Raw genomic sequence first — 22,269 nt, forward strand, 5'->3', positions numbered from 1 at the left:
AGGGATGCAGCTGAGGCGATCGAGGATGGGTGGACAGCAGAGATTTGTGGAGGAGGGCACCCTCTCTTTGGTCATCCAGGATTCAAGCTCCCAGGGATGGGGAGAGTAAGAGGATGAGGACCATTGGGGAGGGAGAATAGGCGCAGAGATAGTGGAAGGGAGGGTTCCTTGATGGGGAGGGTTCTTGCCTCTAGATGGCCACCATTTTCCTTAAGCCTGCCGTAAGGACGCCGGATCCCCGGAGGTGCTTGCAACCTCCTAGACTCTCCCCTCGTCTAACTTCCCAGATCCGATCCTGCCGGTTTCTCATTGCCAAGTCTTGCGGATTCTACTTTTGCTGCAGCCCTTGTGTCGAGGTTGAGGTGGGGGGACCCCAAAAGTCCCAGACCGGTGTTGCGAGGTGTCTCAAAAGCTTGAAGCCATCTGCTAGTCAAGGGGCAAAGTTTATTAAGAGCAATCTCGTAAAGGCTGAAACTCTTGAGAGGCTGCACTGGGGTCGGACAACACAGCACTTAAGGTTAATCACCATTTGGACAATTGGACGATACTCTATTAGCATATGCAATGGCCCTTCCCACCATTCTGTGCTGGCTTGATAATTGGTGTATGTAGAGAATTGTGGGAGGGATTAGGGGGTGGACTAAGAGCAGCCAGGGTCACTTTGGCAGGAGACCAAGAGAAGGAAGGTTGTGGAGCTCGTGTGTCCATCCCCTTCACTTCTCCCCCTAAAGACCAATGACTTTTGCTTATCCTGACTCCGGCTGATTCTAAGGCATCAGAGGCTAACCCGGACTTTACACAATTCCGCGCCATTTCTGAGTGGACAAAAGTTCGAATCCAGTAAAGAGACTGAAGCAAGGAGATATGCTCACACGGCTTTCCATCATAGATGTTTATTCCGTGGCTGAGGGTAAGCTGGGAAGTGAGCTCCAGATGAAATAAGGGTGGTCTTCAGATAGACTGGGCAGAAGCCCCTGGACTCCTTAGAACAGAAGCCCCAAGGTCAGGGGATCCCAAATCATCACGCCACTGGCACTGGTGTTTCAATAGCGCTCCGGACTGGGCCCTCAGCTGCTCACCCCTGGTCCAGCAGAAACTCTTTGGGGCCTTGGGTCCCCTCATAATCTACCTCCCCCTGATTTTTCCATCCATCAGACACTCTCCCCTTTGTCTACATCCTAACTCCTGGTCTTTGCCCAGGCCGTGCTCTCTGCCTCCTGGACCGCCTTCCTTTCTCACTTCCGCCTCCCAGAACTCCCAAGTTTCTGTCAAGACTCAGCACAAGCGGTACCCTCCCCTCCCTCCACCAGGGGGGCTCTATTCTGATCCCCCAGGGCACCAAAGGACCTTCTCCTCCCACCGGCTGTCTCTCCCCAGGGCACCCGCGAGCATCACCCTATCCAGGCTCAGGCACAGGTGGGCCGCTCCCCAAGCCCCCAGGCTGCCCCACAACCTAACCAGAAGCACCGAGTCCTGTTCCCAAGCACGTCTCCTATTTGCTCCATTTAAGCAAAATTCAGGCTCCTAGGCCGAGGCTCGTTCTCCAAGCCGGGGCAACGACCCTCGGGCATTCTGGGAACCAGATTTTAGGAAGGGATTGCCATCTGAAGGCGTTTTAGGAGCGTGAGCAGAATGGGGAGGGGGCCTCCCAACCCTGCTGTGTGTGGAAGGAAGGGGAGGCTTGAGCCTGGGGAAGGGAGCACAACTGCCACCTGCCTGGCCAAAACCCGGGAGCAGCAGAGGCTCAAAGCACGGGGTTCTCCAGCCCTCTGAAGGGCTGCCCGTGGGGGTTGGGCTCCCACTGGTGGACAAGAGCTGCTGCAGGGGAGCCTTTCCCTGGCACCAGTGCCCTGGGAAGCTCTTCCACCTGGACGCCCCGGTGCCCTGCCCGCCCATTCCCAACGATCACCTCCACAAAGTTTACTTCATAAAAAATAATAATTTATTGTCAACAAAGGGGTATGTACAAAGGGAAAGACCTGGGGGAGGAGAGGCTGGGTGGGCAGAGTGAAAGTGGGCAGAGCCTGGAGTCTCCAGAGCTCCCCCCACCCCGGAGCTCCCCCTGCCCTGCTGGGGGGGAGGGAAAAGAAGTGATGGAACTCCCTGTCGGGAGGGCCAGGAGGAGGTGGGGGGAGAGGAGGCTCCCCCCGAGGTAGTGGAGGGCTCCAGTGGGTCCCCCCTTGTGCCCACCTCCTATGTAAGGCACTGTGCCGGCGGGAAGTGGGGAAGTGGGGAAAGGAAGGGTAAACACAGTGGGTCAAAGGAGTTCTCGCTCTCCATCGACACTGAACCCTAGTGCAAGGACAGCGGTGGCCCGGCAGTGCGGACCCCAGACCCGTAGCAGCGTCCGGGGGGAGCAGAAGCAGCGTCTCCCCCCTGCTCAAGTGCTTGGCTCCATCAGAGTCTTCTGATGGACGGGCTGGTCTGCGGGGGAGGGGCGAGAAGCCCCTCCCCCTGCAGCAGCCCTTACACCCCCTGCCCAGCCTCGGGCTGTTCCCGGGCGGCCACGCTGGACTCAGCCAGCACGGCCTGCCAGCCCGGGGACTCATTGGCCGCCGTCCGGGGCCCCTGGGGTGCCTTGGACCACTCCTGAAGCAGGCTGACCGCCGGGGGCTCCTCCAGGCGCACTCGGACCACCTGCAGGTCCAGCGTCCCTCGGAGCCCCGCAGAGGGAGCTGGGGAGGGATGAAGAGGAAAGTGTTAGAGCCGCCAGGGGAAGGGGCCTGGGCCCTCCTGGACTGGGGAGGGAGGAGGGTGTGGAGGGGGGTGGCTCCCCAACCCCCTCTTCTCCAGCCCGAGCCTCCCCTCCAGGCCCTCCTGAAACGGGCTCCAGCACGCCAGGCAGGTGGGTCCTGCCCACGAGAGCCCCGGCCTGGCTCAGAGGAACGGCCAGGACCCAGTCAAGACCTCTCCCTCTTAGCTGCTTCCCCCATGAGGCGGGCCCAGGCCCCACCTCCTCCGGACCCTTCCGGCTCACAGCGGCCCCGGCAGAGGGACCCTCCAGGCCTCCACCGTGGTGACCGCGGGTCCTCTGGGGGAGATGCCGGGTCCCAGAGAGAAACCCTGTGGCCCCTGCCCTCCACAAGTCTGTCCCAAGCTCTCCCAGACAGCAAGCTGGGCCGGGTCGGGCCAGGGGACCGCAAAGGGGCAGGCCTGCCTGGGGGGTCCTTTCCCCATCATCTCCCTCCAGAGTATGAGGGACTCACCCGAGGGGAGCTGGCCTGGGATAGGGCTTACCTGGGGAGGGGCTCTGAGGGGGCTTGGGGCTCTCCTGGGCCACCGGCTCTCCCTCCTTGGGGGCCAGGGGGGCGGCCCTGGCCTTGGAGGCTTTCAGCTGGCTGTGAGAGAAGAGTTGCAGGACGAAGCCCGGGGGGAAGCTGCCGTCCGTGAAGTGCCGGACCTCGGTGGGCGCCGAGAAGGGCTCTAAGGTGACATGAGGGATGGGGAGGAGTTCTGGGGGAGCAAAGGCACAGAGGTGGCCTCAGTCTGTGGGCCCGCTCACAAAAGGGTCCTAGCCTTGCCAGGCCCCGGGCAGGAGGCACCCTTCCTCTTCCCCTTTTACAGCTGAGGACACTGAGGCAAATCGGGCCTCCGAGGCTCCCTGAAGACCATCTCTCTCCTCACTGCCCCCTCTGCAGCGGCTGCCTTGTTGGTTCCCTCCGTCAGCACCCTGACAAGTCACCACTCACTCCCTTCTCCCTTCCCAGCCTTGTCCAAGGCCGGCCCACCCGCTTCTCTCCCCCAGTGCTGGAGCCCCCTCCGGGCCGGGCCACTGCCAGGCGCTCCTTCTCTAAGCCCGAGCCCTTGCCAAAAGCCTCCTGATGAGGACCACGTGGCAGAGATGGGGTGACTGCGACCCGGGGGCCGCCCAAACACTGTCGTTACTGCCCGTGTAAGCACCGCAATGGAAGCCCGGAGCGTGTGGGACTCCAGGCCAGGGAAGGGGGTGGAAGGCCACAGAGAGTAGGCTTGGGGCCCCCCAGCAGCGGGGTCAGAGAACCCCCTGGCGTCCATAAAATGGGAGAGGGAAGGTGGGAGGGGCAGCCCCCAGAGCAGACATGGTCAAGCCTCCATTAGCTCAACCCCGAGTTCAAGGGCCAGAGCAGGTGGCTCCCAAGCGCCCTCTGACCTCACCGGGAACCTCCCTTTTCCCCCTCCTCCCCAGGCCGGCCTCTGGACACTGTCCCCCCCAAGCCCGGCCCCCTTTACCTGGGCTTTGGAACAAGGGCCTGGCCACAGCCTTCGCCTTGCCGGAGGTCCTGCCCCTGCCCTTCTTCTTCTTGGGAGGGGCCTCCCCGGATACCTCCTTACATCGCTGGGTCCGCACCTTCTTGGTCCCTACGTCGACCACTGGGGGGACAGCTGAGAGCGAGAGCGGCCCAACCTCAGGAGAGCCGGGGGAGCTGCGGGCGCCGCAGCCCTTTACTCCCGCCTTACCTGGAGGCTGAAGTGGGGAGGGAGTCTTTGGGTAGGGGGTAGGGAGGGAGTTCCTTACGTGGTGGAGGCTGCAGAGGTCGGAGTCCCCGAGGCCGGTTCCGGATTAGCTGGGATTCAGGCTTCTCCTCGGAGTCCAGAAGCACCACGATCTCGGCCGGTGTCTCAGGAGGGTCTGGGCCAGAGCGGAGAGCCCCCTGAGCAGCTCTGCCTCCCCCGGCCTGGCCCCGGCCCCCCGCCGCCCGCCTCCCTACCTGTGCTGGGGGGTGAGGGCGACTCCAAGGAGTCCAGCAGGGCCACGCCCTCACTCCAGGCCTCCAGGATGTTGCTCTTCTCACCGGGGCTCAGGCCCAGGGTGTGGGGGTGCTGGCGGAGGATGTGCCGCCGGGCACTTCGGGCCGAAGGTGTGGGGAGCTCCTGGCCGCACACCATGCACAGGGCGCGGCCGCTGCCCCCCGGGCTGTTGCCCACCAGGTATTCCTGCTCCCATGACTGCAGGGGCTCGGCCTCCTCGCTCCCGGCGGCGCTGGTCTCGGGCTGGCACTGCCCAGGGAGGGGGACGTTCTCGGGCTGGCCCACTGGGGAGGGGAGAGCGGAGAGCCGGCTGGGAGGGAGGCCGAGCTCACGGCCTCCCCGCGCTCTCAGCCCCAGCCCCCCCAAGGTGGAGCTCCCTGCCCCTCGCAGCCCCGGGGGCTCAGCTGCCTCCAAGGGGACCGTGGCTCCTTGTCACCAAACCCAAAGGCCCCTCTGGCCCCCCACGGGCTTGTGGCCACTCCCTCCTCTGGGGACTCTGGGCCCCCCCAGTTCTGGTCCCATGATCTTCCCGCGTTGCTCCTGGGCCCTCTTCCCCCCCCCCCCCCCCCACAGTGACCTCACCCTCTTCCCAGGTGCAATGCCCCACCCCGCTCCCACAACGACCCTCAGAAGCACCATCGGCCCAACGGGGCCCAGCTGGCATCCATCACCACCCACCTTCCGGGCATCTGGAACTGGCCGTCCCTCACCATGGGCACAGCAGGACCCGCTGCCCTCCTGCCAGCTGCCACGCTCCCGGCTGGGCATCCCCCACCCCCCACTCCCTATTCCCTGGACTCCAGGCTTGCTGCCCCCTCAGGACCGGGTTCCCTGCCCACCCTCCCACCCAGCTCTGCCCTATCTGCTCTGCACAGATCTGGTGCCCCCTGACCCAGGAGCCCCGGGGCCCTCCCAAGGCCACAGCCCAGATGCAGCCCCAAGAGCTGGCGGGGGCGACTGGTCACACGGGTCCCGGCTGGCAAGGCCGAGTCCCGAGGCTGCCCGGCGGGGACGCCAGGCATCCTTAGTCCCCCTTTACGGGGACCCCCCAGGGCCCCACACCCAGCCTTTCCATGGGGTGCAGAGGCCCGGGAGGACGGGCTCCTTCAGGGTGGCAACCCCCAACCTACCCAGAGGCCTCTGCGGCAACGCCGTGCTCCAGCACCCGGGTCCCCCTGACCCGAATGGCCTCCTTGTGCCAAGGCTAAGCTTCTGCTCCTACGGCCAGACTCTGAAGGGGGGATGGCACCCTGACACCCCCCATAATCCAGGCATACCGCAGGCCCTCCGCGGCCAAATCTCCACCAGGACCGCTCCCCCGCTGGTGCCCCCAGTCCTGACCACGCCAGCTGCCCGCTCTGGAATGTTCCACGGGCGCCTCCCACCCAGCCTGGCCCGGGCCTGCCCTGAGCACCACCCCAACAAAACCACCAGGTACAGGACAAGAGCTGCCCGGGACGGGCAGCGATCTGCGCCAGCGAAGGGACTCCAGCACGGAGTGAGTGCTTCCCGATACAGGCCTGAGTGCGCGGGGAAGCGGCAGGGTGGACGGCTGACCGACTCCCTGACTGCCCAGGGCCGGCAGCACCCACGGCGTCTCTGCTCAGTCCTCCCCGGCCTTCCGCACTTCTCTAGCGCCAACTGAGCCGTGGGCTTTAAAATGTACCGCATACAGTAGGCACTTCATAACTGCTTGTGTTTCTCATTCATTCATAACCAAACTCTAAGTCACTCCGGGTCAAAAGTGGCGAGAGTCCCACCAGTCTCTGGGTGACTCTGGACCTGCCTGTATGAGCTGTGGTCCCTCCCAGCTCTCTGACAGGCTCCTGCCCTTTAACCTGAGCTCCTGGGGGCGCAGGACCGACCACCCGGCTGCCCCTACGACGCGTCTCACGCACACGCTACGGCTGTCAGGGAGGCAGGGGCCGGACACAGCACGACAAAGTTGTGTGTAACTGCTGCACACGACAAAGTTTGTGTACACACACATGCACTTATAGCTGTCTTACTGATGCTCATGGAGGCACAGGGCCGTACGCAACACGACAAAGTTGTGCGTACACAGCGTGTAACTGCTGCACACGACAAAGCTGTGTGTACACACACACACACACCCCCACAGCTGTCATACCAATGCCTACAGAGGCATGGGATCGTACGCAACACGACAAAGCTGTGTGTACACAAACACATGTGCAACTGCCCAGACACACGAGCTATAGCTGTCAGAGATGCCCACAGAGGCCCAGGGTCAGACACAGCACGACAAAGTTGTGTGTACACACACTGACACCAAGGAGGCACAAGGCCTTATACAACATGACAAAGTTGTGTGTACCTACACACACACACACACACACACACACACACTATACCTGTCAGTGGTGCCCACAGGGCCTTACACACACACACACAACCTATACACAATCACACTGATGCGCACAGAGGCCCGGAGCCACACACCCCAGGACAAAGTTGCGCGCGCACGCGCACACACACAACGGGGGCGCGTCTCTGAGCCTCAGTTTACCGGGCGCGGGAGTGGGCGGGAGCACCGTCCCTAAGTCTGCGCGTGCACGCCGTGGCGCGGGGTCAGGTGCACAAGCGCACACGCGTGTGCACCCATGCAGAGCACGGCCCAGCAGCGGGGGGCAGGGCCGTGTGACCCTGGACACCTCACTCCCCCCCAGGCCCTTCCGGTCCCCCAAAATCCACCAGGGACGTCAGGTGCACAGGCCCCCGCCCGCGGGCCTCCGCTTACACAAAAATGAAAAAGCGGCGGGGCCGCCCGCACAGGGGCGCCCCCCCCTCCGGGGTCCCGGGCCCACGAGCGCCCCCCCGCGGCAGGGCGCCAGGCGGGGCTTCTGCTCAGACACCCCGGAGCGGTCCCCTGCCGGCCGCGCCCCTCCCCCTCCCCGGGAGCCCCCGCCCCCGCTCCCGCCCCCGCTCCCGGCGGCCTCACCTCGGAGCACGGGCTCCCGCAGCGCCGCGGGGATGGGGATGGAGGGCTCGGGGGGAGGCCCGGCGGGCGGAAGGGCGCGGCGGCGGCGCGGCGGGGGCCAGCGGCCCGTGGGGGCCTGGGCCCGGGACCCCCCGTCCTCGCCCTCGTCCCCGTCGTCCTCCACTCGGACCTCCTCCACGTCCTCGCACTTGAGCGTCACCTGGATGCAGTCCGGCGGCGCGGGCTCGGCCTTCAGGGCCATGGTCCTGCCTGGCGGGGGGCGGAGAGCGCGGCTCAGGGCGCCCGGCCCGGCCCGGCCCAGCCCGCCCCCGCCCCTCCGGCCCGGCCTCTTCCGCTCCCCGGCCGGCCCGGGCCCTCCGCCCGCCGCCCGCGTGTCACGGACCTGCAGCCGCCCAGCCCGGGTCCTCCCCGCCACCATAGAGTCTCCGGACCCCGGCGGGGGGAACGTCCTCAATCCGGGCCCCTCACCCACCGCCGCTCTCCCGTCTATGGTTGCTCATTGTCCGAGCCGGGGCCCGGAGCCCGCCCCCGGCCCCGCCCCCGCCGCCGCCCGCCGCCAATCGCCGGCCGCCCTGGGCCGCTCGCGCCCCGCCCCCCAACGCCCGGCCGGGAACGCCGGCGGGGAGCGCTCGGGCGCCCCCAGGCGGCACAAAGGCCGCGGCGCAGCCCTATGAATGAAGGGCGCCCCTGGGGAAAGAGAAATTCAGAAGATCCGAAGCGAAAGCGCCGCCAGGCTCCGGACCGATCCGGATCCGGCCTCAGTCTTTGCCTGGGCCCCACCCCCATCCCCCCACTCCCTCCCAGGCAGCGCGGGCGCAGCCGCCTGGGAGCGATTGGGCTAGCGGCAGCGGCGGGCCGGGCCGTGGGCACCCATTGAGCGCCTACTGTGTGCCGAGGCAGCCGGTTAGTGCCTATCGTGTGCCCAGCCAAAAGGGGCTGGTCAAGTGCTGCTGTTGCCCAGCCAAGAATCATCCACTAAGGGTCTATCTAGATAGCCATACAAGGAGCGCTGGTTAGGCGCCCACTGTGTGCCCAGCCAAGGAGCGCTGCGTAGGCGCCCACTGTATGCCCAGCCAAGGAGCACTGCGTAGGCGCCCACTGTATGCCCAGCCAAGGAGCGCTGCGTAGGCGCCCACTGTATGCCCAGCCAAGGAGCGCTGCTTAGGCGCCCACTGTATGCCCAGCCAAGGAGCGCTGCTTAGGCGCCCACTGTATGCCCAGCCAAGGAGCACTGCGTAGATGCCTACTGTGTGTCCAGCCGAGGGCACCGTGAGGCTGACTGCTGGGGGCCTAACGAGGTAGGTCCTGGGGAGCTAGGCCGGCACAGACTTGGGAAAGCCTGCAGTTCTAGGTCGGGAAGTTAAGCTACTCCCCGAGGCAAGCCAGGAGGAGCATTGATAAGATTATCTCACCTTAAGTGGGCCTTTGGGTCTTAAGTGAGTCTTTTGTTTCTTGCTGGCACCAAATCTCCATGACAACACAGTTTGCTGCATCCAATCAGAAAGCCGAGTTAGACGTCCCTTCCCCTCCCCCCAGGTTATAGTTCTATATTAGAATCTATCTCCTTTGAAGGGTCAGTTGCTCACTGAGAGTCCCACTAACTCTTTCTAAGGGGCTGAATCCTTTTTAGGGTTCGCTGCCGTGGTTATGATCCCCCCCCCCCCACACACACACACACACACTCCTTTTCTAGGAATTTAGCCCACCTTATGGAGCCGGAAGTTCATTAGGAACTTGCCAGGCCCTTTAATGGTGTTTTCTCCTAGGTTAATTGGGAGTTCCCCAGGGGAATTTAGCTCTCCTCTTAAACCCCTTCTTAATCGCTAAATCCCTTTTTCTTTGCTAAAAACCCCAGAGAGATTAAGCTATTAAGCTTGCTCTTCCCAGAGTAATAAAATCTTCTCCTCTTCCCTTGGACAAGGTCTTAGCAGTGTATTTGGAGAATTAGGTTTAGACTATAAATTCTCTTGAGAAAACCTAAGACCCAACATACTTTTAGGGTCCATAATGCTCTTTCCCCAACATTTGGTGACCGAAAACCTAGTAGGTCCAATCAAGGAGCATTGATTAAGTGCCTACTGTGTGCCCAGCCAATAAGCTTTGGTTAAGTGCTTGCTAAATGCTGGAAAGACAGAAAAAAAGGAAGTAAGACAGCTCCCGTTAGATCAAGGTGATTACACTGGGGAAATGGGAAACCACCTGTTCCAAAGTGGAGCATCCTTCTGCCCCCAGCTGTGACAATTTCCTGACTCTAAATCAAATTATATTGCATTTAATTAAAATGTAGTTCCTTTTCTACTCAAGAACAGTTTTCTGAGAGCGCCCTGAATATGCTGGGTGGTGTCAATTTAAGGGGATGTGATTCCTGATTGGCTGACAGAATGCTGAATTGGAAAAAAAGAACTAAAAAAAAAAAAAAAAAAAAGGAAATAAATTTGTATTATGTTTTTTGTTACAAGGTCTAAATTTCCCCCTCTATTTATCCCTTTTCTCCTTTCCAGAGAGCCATGGAGAAGGAGTGACAATTTCTAGATTAATTCATCCTTTTATCAATTATGGCTTAACAAAGAATTCAAGAATGGTCACTTGGTTATCTCTTGTGGACCAAAGATGAATCATGGCAGCCTGTTAATCCTTATATCCCTTTGGAAGAACAGGTGATCCCAAAACTAATAATCAATTCTGATTAGTTAACAAATCAATGAAAAAAAAAGAGAGAGAGAGAGAGAGAGGTGATCCTATTCTAATGAGAGACTGAGGGACATGGCCCAGACCCTCACCTCAGGCGACAATGTAGAATCCTAAGCAGAGCACAACACGCTTCCCCGGTATAGTGGGGTCTGAACAAGATTGAAGAGAATATTAAATGCACTTTTACTATCAGCCCTATTCTTCAGAGGTTGATTTAACCTTGTAAAGAATGGGGAACTAGGAAAGGAAAAAAACTTTAGTCCTAATTCAATAACTGGTTATTAATGTAAGAGAGAAATAATCATTTCTCTCACTCCATATAATTGGGCTGGCTGGGTTAAGAAGTTTCGTTTTTTAAAAATTTGGTTTATTTGAAAAAATAGTAAGAAAAGGAGAAAAGGAATACAAAACAAAATAAAGCAAAACAAAACAGAACTTTGTCATGTGCCCAGCAAAACATCAGGGAGGATTCAAAACAGGTAACAACAAATTAAATTTTCTGTTAAATTCAAGTTTGGTGGATAAAAAGTCCTGAAAATCTGCAAGTTCATTTTTTCTCATTCAAAATTATAATTTGGTTGGATATGATATTTTGGGGCACAGGCCTAGTACTTTGGATCATCAGTAGGTAGGATTCTAAGACCTGCGGTCTTTTATTGTAGCTATTAATTAAGTCCTGTACAATTCTAATTGTGGCTCTAACATAATTGAATTGCTTTTTTCTTATATATCTTGCAAATTTTTCTCTTTGATCTGGGAGTTCGAAAAATTTGCAACAATATTCCTGTGTGTTTTCTACAAAGGATCTCCTTGAGGTGATTTTTATTTTTCCCTCATGTATTATGACTCCAGGACAATTTTCTTGGATTATTTCCTGCAGTATTGTGTCAGGGTTCTCTTTTTGGTCACGACTTTCTGGCAGTCCAATTCTTCTTATATTTTCTTTTCTTGATTGTTCTCCAGATTTTTCTTACAAGATGTTTCAGATTCTGTTCCTTTTTCTCATTCCTTATAATCTGTGTTGTTATTTCTTGATCTCTCATAGCTTCATTGACTTCTCCTTGATCAATTCTAATTTTCAAAGAATTATTTTCATCTTTAAGACTGAACTTTTTTTTAGTAGGTAAACTTTTTTTTCATAATCTTGTTTTTTTCGGATTTTTTTTAAATTTATTTTTTAATTTTTTTCTCAATATCTCTCATTTGATTTTTAAATTCTTTTTAAATTTGTTCTATAATTTTTCTCTGGGCAGGGAGCCATTTCACATTACTCTTGGAATAGCAGCTTTTTGTACTAAAGTGTCAACACCTCCTCTTAAAATGAACTCCAGTCTTCCCTGTTCCCATAATATGTTTCAATAATGAAGTTCTTTCTTCTTTGACCATTCATTTTTTTTTTTTTTTTTAATAAAAGGTATTAGTGTAAGCACCTTTAAATTCCCTCAAACTTTCTTTCAGCTTTCCACTCAGACCAGGAACCCCAAACCAAGAACTCCATCCTCCTGCCAAGTGCCCACAGTCAGAAGGTATGGACTTTTGAAAGGTAGAGTGAAGGCCCAGAGAAACAAATAAGCAAGAAGAGAAGCTCTCCTGGCCTCCATTGACATCCAGGGCCTGTAGACCTAGAGACCGCTGAGAGCGGACTCTCCATAAACAAACTGGCAGAAACTAAGCAAAGACCAACATTTCACACCATACACCAAGATAAGTTCTAAATATGTCTGTGACTTAGTCATAAAGGTTGTCAACATAAACAAATTAAAGAGGTAAGGAAGAAATTGCCCTTTAGATCTACAGAGAGGAATTCACAAACGTAGAAAGGATCACAGAAGATAAAAATGAACAATTATATAAAATTTAAAATTTTTTTTTAATTTGGGGAAGTTGGTTCTCAGTCAGCCAGTCATCAAGAGGCAGCTCTAGTCCCTAAAACTCAAGCAATCTGGTACCAGAGGCCACACTCCTCCTCTCCCCCTTTCCAGGAGTAACCCTTCAGCTACCTCCAAACAATGGCCTCTGCCCCTCAATTGATGCGACCCTTCAAATTGATCTATTAATTCCCTGATAGTCTCCCACAAATCAAACAGGGGTGCTTTGGGGCACATTGGTCCCTATCTCTAATCCAAGATAACTCTCGGGCAATTTGGGGGGCTTCAGCAATTGTCCATCAGGCACGTCCTGACCTGACTGCACCCCCCCCCACTCCATGCCATGGTCCCACCAGAGTTTTGAGACATTCCCCAAATTAAGTTTGGTGAAAGTGGGGGGACCTAGACCTTCCCTTCTCTCCCCCCAGTGCACAGCTGGACAAATTCAAATTTTCAAAGCTCTCCTAGCTCACACTCATGTCGAGTTAAACTTGGAAAACAAGAGAGAATAAAACTAGATAAAAAAAAAGGGGGGGCTAGGAGGGGGAAGCTCCCCTCCTCCCCATCTAGTCAGGTAGATTTCCAAGGCACAGGAGGCTTTAGAGATTTAGACTTTGGGTCGGCTGAAAGTCCACCTCTCACTTTCAAGGGAGAAAAACTTCCCATGGAAAAGTTCTCCAGTGGATTCCCACATTAAGAGGGTAACCCAAATGGCGCATGGCTGGAAAGTTGGGGTTGATGGGAAATTGATCCTTTCCCCTCTGGTAGCCTTTCAAAAACCAGATTGAGCTAGTTTCCGTTCCAGAAGAAGGGATTCTTGAGACATCTGAACACACGCTGCTTTGGGGAACTTGGGTCCAGCAGGAGCCCAGACAAGCCAGGCAGATGAATACTGAGGGAGACTGCGGCGTTCAGTGGCACTCAAGGCTGGAAACACAAGATCACAGATGTAAGTCATCATTTACTTTACAGGTGGGTAGGTGGAGGCATAGGAGGTGACCTAAGGTCTTGTAGCTAATGGTTGTCTGATGAAGGATTTGAATCCAGGCCTCTGAAACTTCCTCCTTTAAATGGAGTTCTTTCAAGAGCCCATTGGAAATCCATCAGTCGCTTCCATCCCAGAAGAGCCTGGCATGGGCACAGATCAGAAGGGGCTCTTCAGGTGCCCTCACACAGTGGCTCCCATCCAGATCACCCCTCTTCCTTCAGAGGAAGAAACGGAGGCTCGTGAAAAGCAAGCAGCAGAAGCACGATTCGAATCCAGTGCTCCTGGCTCCTGACACTCTCCATCACGCTGCATTGCCTCGGTGGGTTGCAGCCTCCAAAAGCCCTTCTGGAGGGCGAGGACAGTCTCATGAAGTCACTGCGTGAGGGCACCCTGGCTCTGCTCCCAGGCTGGGAGCCACGAGAGAACGTCTGACAAATCTCACAAGGAGCCAAAGGCAGTCCCTAACCTCAGAGAGTCCAAGCTTCCATGCTTGGAATGTCCTGACCAAGAAGGGATAGGCCCGGTGCAAATGGGCACACGGGCAATGAAAATATCAGAACAGTGTCAGAAAATGTTCCCTCTCTCTAGAAGTGCCCAAACACTCACGCTCAGTGGCTCTTGAACTCAGAACTGACCTAGAACTGGAACCTCGAGACCCTATCATCCACATGCAAGAAAAATCTAGATTTGAATGATGCCCGAGGTTTGCTTTAGAGATTTCCCAAAAGGAAAACTGCGGGTTTGGGGTAAGAGCCAAGAAGGAAAACGGCCAGTTTGGGGTCAGGTTCCCATGATCTGACCTCTTCTGTGAGAGCTGAGAGTTCTGGACCACAACATCTATCCCATGATTCCCAATATCACATGAGAAGGGCAGGGGAGAAAGCTGGAGTAGAGACCATCCGCTCCTTCCTCCAAGCTCCCCTGATCCGGGAAAATCACCAGAGGTAATCATCCGAGTCCTCCTGCCTCCTTCCGCAGACCTTACGTGTTCAGTGACCAAAAAGTCCTAACTCGGGGTCCAACAAAGGCCATAGTAAGTGCCCTGTGGCTCCATGTATATGTGTGTTTGCCCATGTCACAGACGGCTACGTGTGTGTATGTACACATGTATTTGTGGGGGGGTGTATGTATGTATGCAACCGTGAGCACTTACTAAAGGCTTCTTAGTTTTTTTTTATTTGCAAAGCCACATTAAAATCGACTTTGTTGTCCTGAAGAGGGCTGCCCTAGTGCCTGCTCGCTCCCCTGGCTCTGGGAAAGTTTGTTGGACACATGCTCCCTCTTGTAGCCTTTCTTCAGCCCACTCATGGTCTCAGGACTCGGAGGTCATTTAGTCTGCCCCACACCCGTCTTCTCCGCGGGGATCACCAGCGAGGAGAGGGCACCGGCACCTCCAGGAAGCCCATTCTGCCCTCACATAATTCTGATCCTGGGATATTTTCCCTAATATTCAAACTCTTTGCTACTCCCAACCACCCCCTTGGCTGGGCTCTCTCCTCTGGGTGAGTTAATCATAGCATCGCATTTATCTGACGCTTTGGGGCTTGCAAAACATTACTTACCTATTACCTGGTTTTGAACTTAAAGGTAAAAGAGGAGCTCTGGAGTTTATTGATTGGGGGTGCGGGAGAGCTGTGATATGGTCAGACTTACATGTTAAAAAGATTGATTTTATAGCGGAATGGAGGATGGCGTGGAATGGAGGATGATGGGGAATGAGAAGAAAATCGAGGCAGGGAGATTTAGTAGCAAATGATTGCAACAGTCCTTGTGTGAAGGGTTGAGGGCCTGCTCCTGGAGAGGACCAAAGTCAGCATCCTCAGCCAGTCGTTTTTCAATCATTCCTTCCTGACCCCTTTAAGGGTCTTCTTGGCAAAGCTACTAGAGTGGGAGTTACACAAGATGTTAAGGAGATAGAATGATAGCACTTGACATCGACTGGATACAGGGATGAGAAAGAGCAGGAAGTGAGGGATAACACGTAGCTTGGGTACCTGGAAGGCCGAGAGGATGCTGAGAAGGTGAGTAATAGATGCTAGAAGTTTGGCAGTAACCCAGCTCAAGCTCATTGGCCAGCAGCACACAGAATGCACCCTCTTCCCTCTTTTTGGAAAGCCCGGACGACTCTTGCCTTTCCCCTGGCCTGCTGTGGCTATTCTGTCCTCCACAATCCTTAGAAGCTCACTGAGTCCTCCCCACAGCACTGAGTTAAAATTCAGGGTTCCGTAGCCCAGAGGAACGGCTAAGGAGACAGACGTTGTCTATTTCCCCGGTATGGAAGTCTGCCTCTTACACACAAGATTGGGGACATTGACTTCTGCCTTACTAGGCCTGAAGAATTAAAACCAGCCCTTCTCTAATGTTATTATGAGCATGTTGGGATTTGGGGAGAAGGCCGCTATCTGTAACTTGACTGGGCCTGGCTCCCCACTAACACTTAAGTATCTCTGCCGTTGGCTCAGTCCCTTGTTACGGTACCATGTGGTAGAGTTCTAAGGCAATAACGGAGTACTGTGTGTTCTGATACTTCCTCACTAATTTAAAATTACAATATTTCCTATTACTTTTTTTTGTAGGCAGCTAGATAGTACCCCGGTGATGGGATTAGACTTGGAGTCAGGAAGATTTGAGTTCCAATTCTGCTTGAGAATTGTGTGTGATCCTGGGAAAACCTCAGTTTCCTCATCTGTAAAATGGGGATAATAACCACACCTACCTGCCATTGTCGTTGTGAGGATCAGGTAAAATTGCTTATAAAAAGGTCTTTAGCCACCTTAAAGTACTCAATAATTGTTAGCAATTATTAATAAGTTAGCTCTGAGCCCCCATCCCAGTTTATACATAAATTAAGAGAAAACCCCCCTTTCCCATCAGGGTTATTATTAGTTCCTCTCTTTCTTGATCTCAAATCTCCTGGTCACAAAGACATAAAATACTCCTGTTACTCTGCACAGGATTTATTATAGTAACAAGGAATAACTTGAAGGACTAAATAAATATTCCCAATATTATCAGCAGTGAGAAAAGCTCATGAAGCTTGGGAGTCATCAAAAACAAGAGGGGAAATAGAATGAAGTATTCTCACTCACCACCCCCTTTAACTCTTTCTCATTTCGAGAAACAGTCCCATAGAAAACAAATCAGAGCTAATGCTCCATGAAGCGTCTGATAATACCGGCTGCTTGTGGGAGTCCTCTCACGGTCTCTCCATCAGCTAATTCTGAGTCCCAACCTCTTCCGAGGTTGGAGTTTCCCCCGAAGGTCCTTTCCCTTGGGAGTTTGTCAGTTTAGAAGTCAAATTCTCTCTCTCATGGGAGTCTCAACGATTCTTTCTGTCATTCAGTTAACTGTCAGTCTGGCATGATTCTTTTCCTTCTTAAAGGTACAATGACCATCCCTAGTTCCCGGGGGGGAAAGCTCTGCAAGTGAGCTTTAACTAAGGTTGACTTCTGCTCTCTGGGCTGGGGAAGAATTCCAACTGGGCACAAATTAAGCGGCTCCCATGGGAGAGGAAGAGTGGGGAGTAGAGTAGACAGAGGGACCATGGGAGAAGAAGAGCGGGGAGCAGAGTAGACAGAGAGATCATGGGAGAGGAAGAGTGTGGAGCAGAGTAGACAGAGGGATCATGGGAGAGGAAGAGTGTAGAGCAGAGTAGACAGTGGGATCATGGGAGAAGAAGAGAGGGGAGCAGAGTAGACAGAGAGATCATGGGAGAGGAAGAGTGTGGAGCAGAGTAGACAGTGGGATCATGGGAGAAGAAGAGAGGGGAGCAGAGTAGACAGAGAGATCGTGGGAGAGGAAGAGTGTGAAGCAGAGTAGACAGAGGGATCATGGGAGAGGAAGAGTGGGGAATTGGGTAGACCGAGGGGAAGTTTTGGAATGAGGAAAACTAGAATTTAAGTCCTAATTCTGACATTTCTTGACTGTGTGGATGAGTGAGGAAATTAACCTGGTATGTTAAGACAGGTAGAATCACTATGAAAATAATTTGGAGCTCTGGGACCCCCTGACAGGGTCAGGGAGCCCAGACAATTTGCTCTGCAGTGGAGAAGGGAGATCCCTCCCTAGATTATAAAACCACAGTCCAGCCAAAAGTAATAACTGACAAGACCTCATACTTGCTACATGTGTGACAGTGGACAGACTGGGGACTTGGTCTCAGTTTCCCTAGCTGTAAAAAGAAAAGATTGACTAGATGGTCTATCAAGACTTTCCAGTTCTAGATAAGTGACCCTAGAAGACTACAGAAAACAACAGTAATAATAATTTAAAGAAGTTGCTGTTCTACATCAGTGAAGGGAAGTAATAAAAAACAGAGCAAACATTTGAGTTCAGAACCTGTGAGTCTGATCCAGAAGCTTCTAATTGCTCCGTGAAGATAACCAGCAAATATAATTTACTACTTCAAATCGACTAGGTAACGGAAAAGCAAGAAGCCAGTTGGGGTGCTAAAATATTTTAAGTTGTTAAAAGCGTTACTTGTGGTTCCGCGGGGTGACCTTTGTCACAAAGGAGCTCCAGCTTTGAAGCCTGAGCCCAAAAGAAGAGAATTCTGTCTACACCTTCCCCTGCCCAATCTCTCCCCCTCCCCCATACACATATGTGCTCTCTCTGGAGCAGAGAAAATCTCTGCAAAATCTCCTAGGTTTGGCCAATGTCTAGCATTTCCCCTAAAGGTATTAATAGAAAAGGATGCTTAGTGTACAAATGCATGTCAGGTATAGGACAGCTATTTATTTCCGCTACCACAAAAGAAATGTTCACAGCGCAACGGACTCCCAAAACTGGACAGTAACACGTTTGTAAAACATACCCTAGAGCCCATCACTTCTATAACACTGTCCTTACAAGGAAAGACTCCCAGAAGACTTGTGGAACCACTTAACAGTTCATATTCCCCTCATATCTGTGTAGAGACTTAGGGTCCATATACATCAGCCAAAAAGACAAGCAGAGTAATGAGCATGATTTCTGTCTCTGAGAAAGCTGGGTGTGAGGGCTCACACTGGATCCACGACCCCAAATCTGATGGCTTCCGACCTCTCCGAGTCACCATCCAACCTCGGGGACCTGTGATCTGTGTTCATGGGAAGAAATCCCAAATAGAAGAGGTAGCCAGGGAGCGAGGGCTCAGGTTTCACCCAGCCAAGCACATGTTCTCCCACATGCTCCAGTCTCCCATGACTGCTGCTGGCGAGGGGGAAGGGAAAATCCTCACCACTCCCCAGCCCCCACTGGGGAGCAGGCTGAGTCCCAGGGGACAATCTGAAAAGATAAGAGGGAGGAGGGGAGACTTTGATCTCTCCCTGTAAAGTCTTTTCAAAAGTCCACTATTCCCAAATCAGTTGACAGTCATCTCTGATGCAGACTGGATCACGGGAATAAATCACAGGGGCATCCCCAGTAGTTGATCCCTTTAATATACCTGGTGCCTAGGAAGCTCGCCAGATGGAGGGTAGAATATCCTCACACATGATCCTTCCAAATGAATTCTTCCCTTCTTTCCCCTCACTTCCTTTGTGACAAAGATTTTGTAAAAGAACTAAACAAAACCACCTTATAAATCAACAACGGCCAACAACATAAAACATTCTCTATTCATAAAGCACCCCCTCCCACCTTCTAAGGAAAGGAAGAAAGTGCATTTTCTTATTTCTTGCCAAAGCTGGTCGTTTTGATTAGGCAACTTTCTGTTTTATTCTTCTTTTTGTTTCATTGTGATTTTCGTTTTCTTTCTGTTTACATTGTAATTAATGTGTTTGTCACTTTCCTAGTTCTGATAATATCACTCTGCATCAGTTACCTGCAAATCTTCTCAAGTTTCTCTGAATTCCTTCTATCTGTTATTTCTTTTTTTTTTTCATATTATAATCTTTATTTTTTTTTTTTTATTTAATAGCCTTTTATTTACAGGATATATACATGGGTAACTTTACAGCATTAACAATTGCCAAACCTCTTGTTCCAATTTTTCACCTCTTACCCCCCCCACCCCCTCCCTATCTGTTATTTCTTATGGTTCAATAACACTATGTTACATTCACTATTTGGTTTTTTCATTTTTTCCACTTTTACTAGCTTTTTATTTTACCAAATACATGCAAAGATAGTTTTCAATATTCATCTTCGCAAAACCTTGTGTTCTGACTTTCTCTCCCTCCTTCCCCTCACCCCCTCCCATAGACAGAAACAATCCAATATAAATTAAACATGTGCAATTAGGTTAAACTTGTTGCACAAGAAAAATCAGATCAAAAGGTGAAAGGAAAAAAAAAAGCTCAAGAAAAAAGAAAAAACCCAAGCAAACAAAAACAATAAAGTAAAAAAAAAATACTACGTTGTGATCCAAATTCAGTCTCCATTGTCCCCCCACCCCCTCTGGATGCAGATGGCTCTTTCCAGCATAAGTCTATAGGAATTGCCTTGAATCATCTTATTGTTGAAAAGAACCACATCCATCACAGTTAATCATCACATAACCTTATGGTTGCCATGTAAATATTCTCCTGGTTCCACTCATCTCACTTAGCATCAGTTCCTGTCAGTCTCTCCAGGTCTTTCTGAAATCAGCCTACTTGTCATTTCTTATAGAACAATAATATTCCATTACATTTATATATCATAACTTCTTCAGCCATTCCACAATTGATGGGCATCCACTCATTTTCCAGTTCTTTGTCACTACAAAGAGGGCTGCCACCAACATTTTTTTAATTATAGCTTTTTATTTTCAAAATATATACATGGTTAATGTTTTATATTCACCCCCCTTTTTTTACCCACAAAACACTATGTTCTAATTTTTTTCCTCCCTTCCCCATCTCCCTCAGACAGCAATTGATCCAATATATGTTAAACATGTAGAATTCCTCTATACATATTTCCACAATGATGCTGCATAAGAAAAATCAAATCAAAAAGGAGAAAATAAGAAAGAAAACAAAATACAAGCAAACAAGAACAAAAAGAGTGAAAATACTATGTTGTGATCCACATTCATCCCCACAGGCCTCTCTCTGGCTGCAGATGACTCTCTTCATCACAAGACCATTGGAACTGGCTGAATCATCTCATTGTTGACGAGAGCCGAGTCCATCAGAACTGATCATCGTATAATCTTGTTGTTGCCGTGTACAATGATCTCCTGGTCCTGCTCGTTTCACTCAGCATCCATTCATGTAAGTCTCTCCAGGCCTCTCTAAGATCATCCTAGTGTCATTTCTTACATAACATTCCCATATCATAACTTATTCAGCCATTCTCCGTAGGAGCATCCACTCATTTTCTAATTCTTTGCCACTACAAAAGGGCTACTTACAAACATTTTTTGAACATGTGGGTCCTTTTCCCTTTTTTTAATGATCTTTTTGGGCTACAGATCCAGTAGAGACACTGCTGGATAAAAGGGATGCACAGTTTGATAGCCCTTGGGGCAAAGTTCTAAATTGTAGATTAATTCACCTCTCCACCAACAATGCATTAGTGTTGCACTTTTCCCATATCCCCTCCAGCATTTATCATCACTTTTTCCTGTCACTTTAGCCAGCCTGAGAGGTATACATTCACATTTAGCAATTGGGTGCCAGAATAATTGAAAAGAAGTTACTTTCAGGTACTTTCTGTGACTCAAGTATCCCAAATATTTGCTTTAATAGGAGGCAGCTAAGTGTCATAATAGATAAGAACACTGGATCTGGAGTCAGGAAAACCTGAGTTCAAAACCAGTTTCAGCTGGCCCAGGATCAGCCATTTTACCTCTGTCTGCCTCAGTTTCCTCATCTTCAAAATGGGTTAATGGCCCTCCCAACGTGGTTGTGATCATCAGCTAAGATATTTGTCAAGCACCTTGTAGTGCTATGTAAAGATTAGCCCCTATCAGTCCCAAGGCACGCCTGGGGCCTTGTAATGGCAGCAGGAGCCCCATCCTGGCTGGTTGCCTGCCTTCAGTAAGACTATATAAACTCAGGTTGCCATCGGATTAATGGGTAGTGTGGTCACAGGTAAACTACCTTCAGCCACCAACTGAGTCAGCAGGTTTCCAGGAGCATTTTGTTCTTCCCCAAAGGCTGCAGCTTCCCCATCATTTGCCAGTGGATAGGGAGCTCATCACTAACTCATAGGCAACTCCTCAAAAGGGCTGGCGAAGGTAATGCTCTTGAGGTACAGGAAAAAGAAAATAGAATATTGCTCTGAAATATTAAAATCCCAGACATCTTCATTTGGTTCGAATTCCCATCTCTCTACTTCTATTTATCTCGATTATAGCTGATCCACGCTGTGGCCACACACACATTTTACTGCTCAAAGAAAATGAAACAGACATTTGTTAAGTGATACTCTGAGCATCGCTCATGGGATAGCCTTCCGTTAGTCTACCAACCACATTTATCACTTATTTTCTTTCTGTTCAGTCACCCCCAAACTGGCACCTGAAATAAGTGGAGGACTGGCCACATGGAAAGACTCCGATGATGGCCCAATGATCTCTACCCAGACCCGACACAATCAGAAGAGGACAGCCATGTTGAGGGTCCTCAGGAGAAAATCTTTATTTGCCTCTTCTTAATCATTTTTGTCCCTGCCCCAGGTGGCTATTTTAGACCTCACTAAGAAAAGACATAAATAGTTTACTATGACAAGAGCCACTTGCTTGCAAGAAACTCATGTGCCATAATTCTTTTTTCCCCCCTCTCATCAGTGTGTCTTTTTTTATTTTTAATTTTTATTATTATAGCTTTTTATTTACAAGTATATGCCTGGGTAATTTTTCAGCATTGATGGTTGCAAATCCTTTTGTTCCAACTTTTTCCCTCCTTCCCCCCACCTTCTCCCCCAAATGTCAGGTTGACCAATACATGTTAAATATGTTAAAGTATAAATTAAATACAATATAAGTATACATGTCCAAACAGTTAATTTGCTGCACAAAAAGAATCAGACTCTGAAATAGTGTACAATTATCCTGTGAAGGAAACCAAAAATGCAGGTGGACAAAAATAGAGGGATTGGGAATTCTATGGAGTGGTTCATAG

At 51.8% G+C, this 22,269-nt stretch overlaps 1 protein-coding gene across 6 annotated transcripts; it reads right to left on the reverse strand.

Annotated features, from left to right (window-relative positions):
- Positions 1-1,919: 1,919 nt before the first annotated feature.
- SPINDOC (spindlin interactor and repressor of chromatin binding) lies at positions 1,920-17,034 on the reverse strand. Of its 6 annotated transcripts, none has more exons than XM_031941571.1 (8): positions 16,413-17,028; positions 9,103-9,177; positions 7,691-7,939; positions 4,689-5,012; positions 4,496-4,609; positions 4,210-4,362; positions 3,238-3,453; positions 1,920-2,675 (listed from the first exon to the last, which is right to left on the reverse strand). In XM_031941571.1, exons 3-8 carry the CDS (start codon positions 7,929-7,931, stop codon positions 2,467-2,469), a joined length of 1,257 nt encoding a protein of 418 aa, XP_031797431.1. In that variant the 5' UTR covers positions 7,932-7,939; positions 9,103-9,177; positions 16,413-17,028; the 3' UTR covers positions 1,920-2,466. The 6 variants fall into 6 exon arrangements, with proteins under 6 accessions (XP_031797431.1, XP_031797432.1, XP_031797434.1 ...); XM_031941572.1 differs by having other exon boundaries at positions 16,327-17,028; XM_031941574.1 differs by having other exon boundaries at positions 3,238-3,423; positions 16,413-17,027.
- Between the last annotated feature and the right edge of the window lie 5,235 nt (positions 17,035-22,269).

This window comes from Sarcophilus harrisii, chromosome 6, assembly GCF_902635505.1.
Source record: "Sarcophilus harrisii chromosome 6, mSarHar1.11, whole genome shotgun sequence".
NCBI classification, from domain to species: domain Eukaryota; kingdom Metazoa; phylum Chordata; class Mammalia; order Dasyuromorphia; family Dasyuridae; genus Sarcophilus; species Sarcophilus harrisii.

Excerpts from the sequence above, each read along its gene's own strand:
- SPINDOC (XM_031941571.1), bottom strand. The coding sequence starts at position 7,931 with ATGGCCCTGAAGGCCGAGCCCGCGCCGCCGGACTGCATCCAGGTGACG. Across the intron at positions 4,610-4,688 it reads GCCCTCACCCCCCAGCACAG|ACCCTCCTGAGACACCGGCC; the intron begins GTAGGGAGGCGG and ends GCTCTGGCCCAG. Across the intron at positions 3,454-4,209 it reads GCCCTTGTTCCAAAGCCCAG|AACTCCTCCCCATCCCTCAT; the intron begins GTAAAGGGGGCC and ends TTGCTCCCCCAG.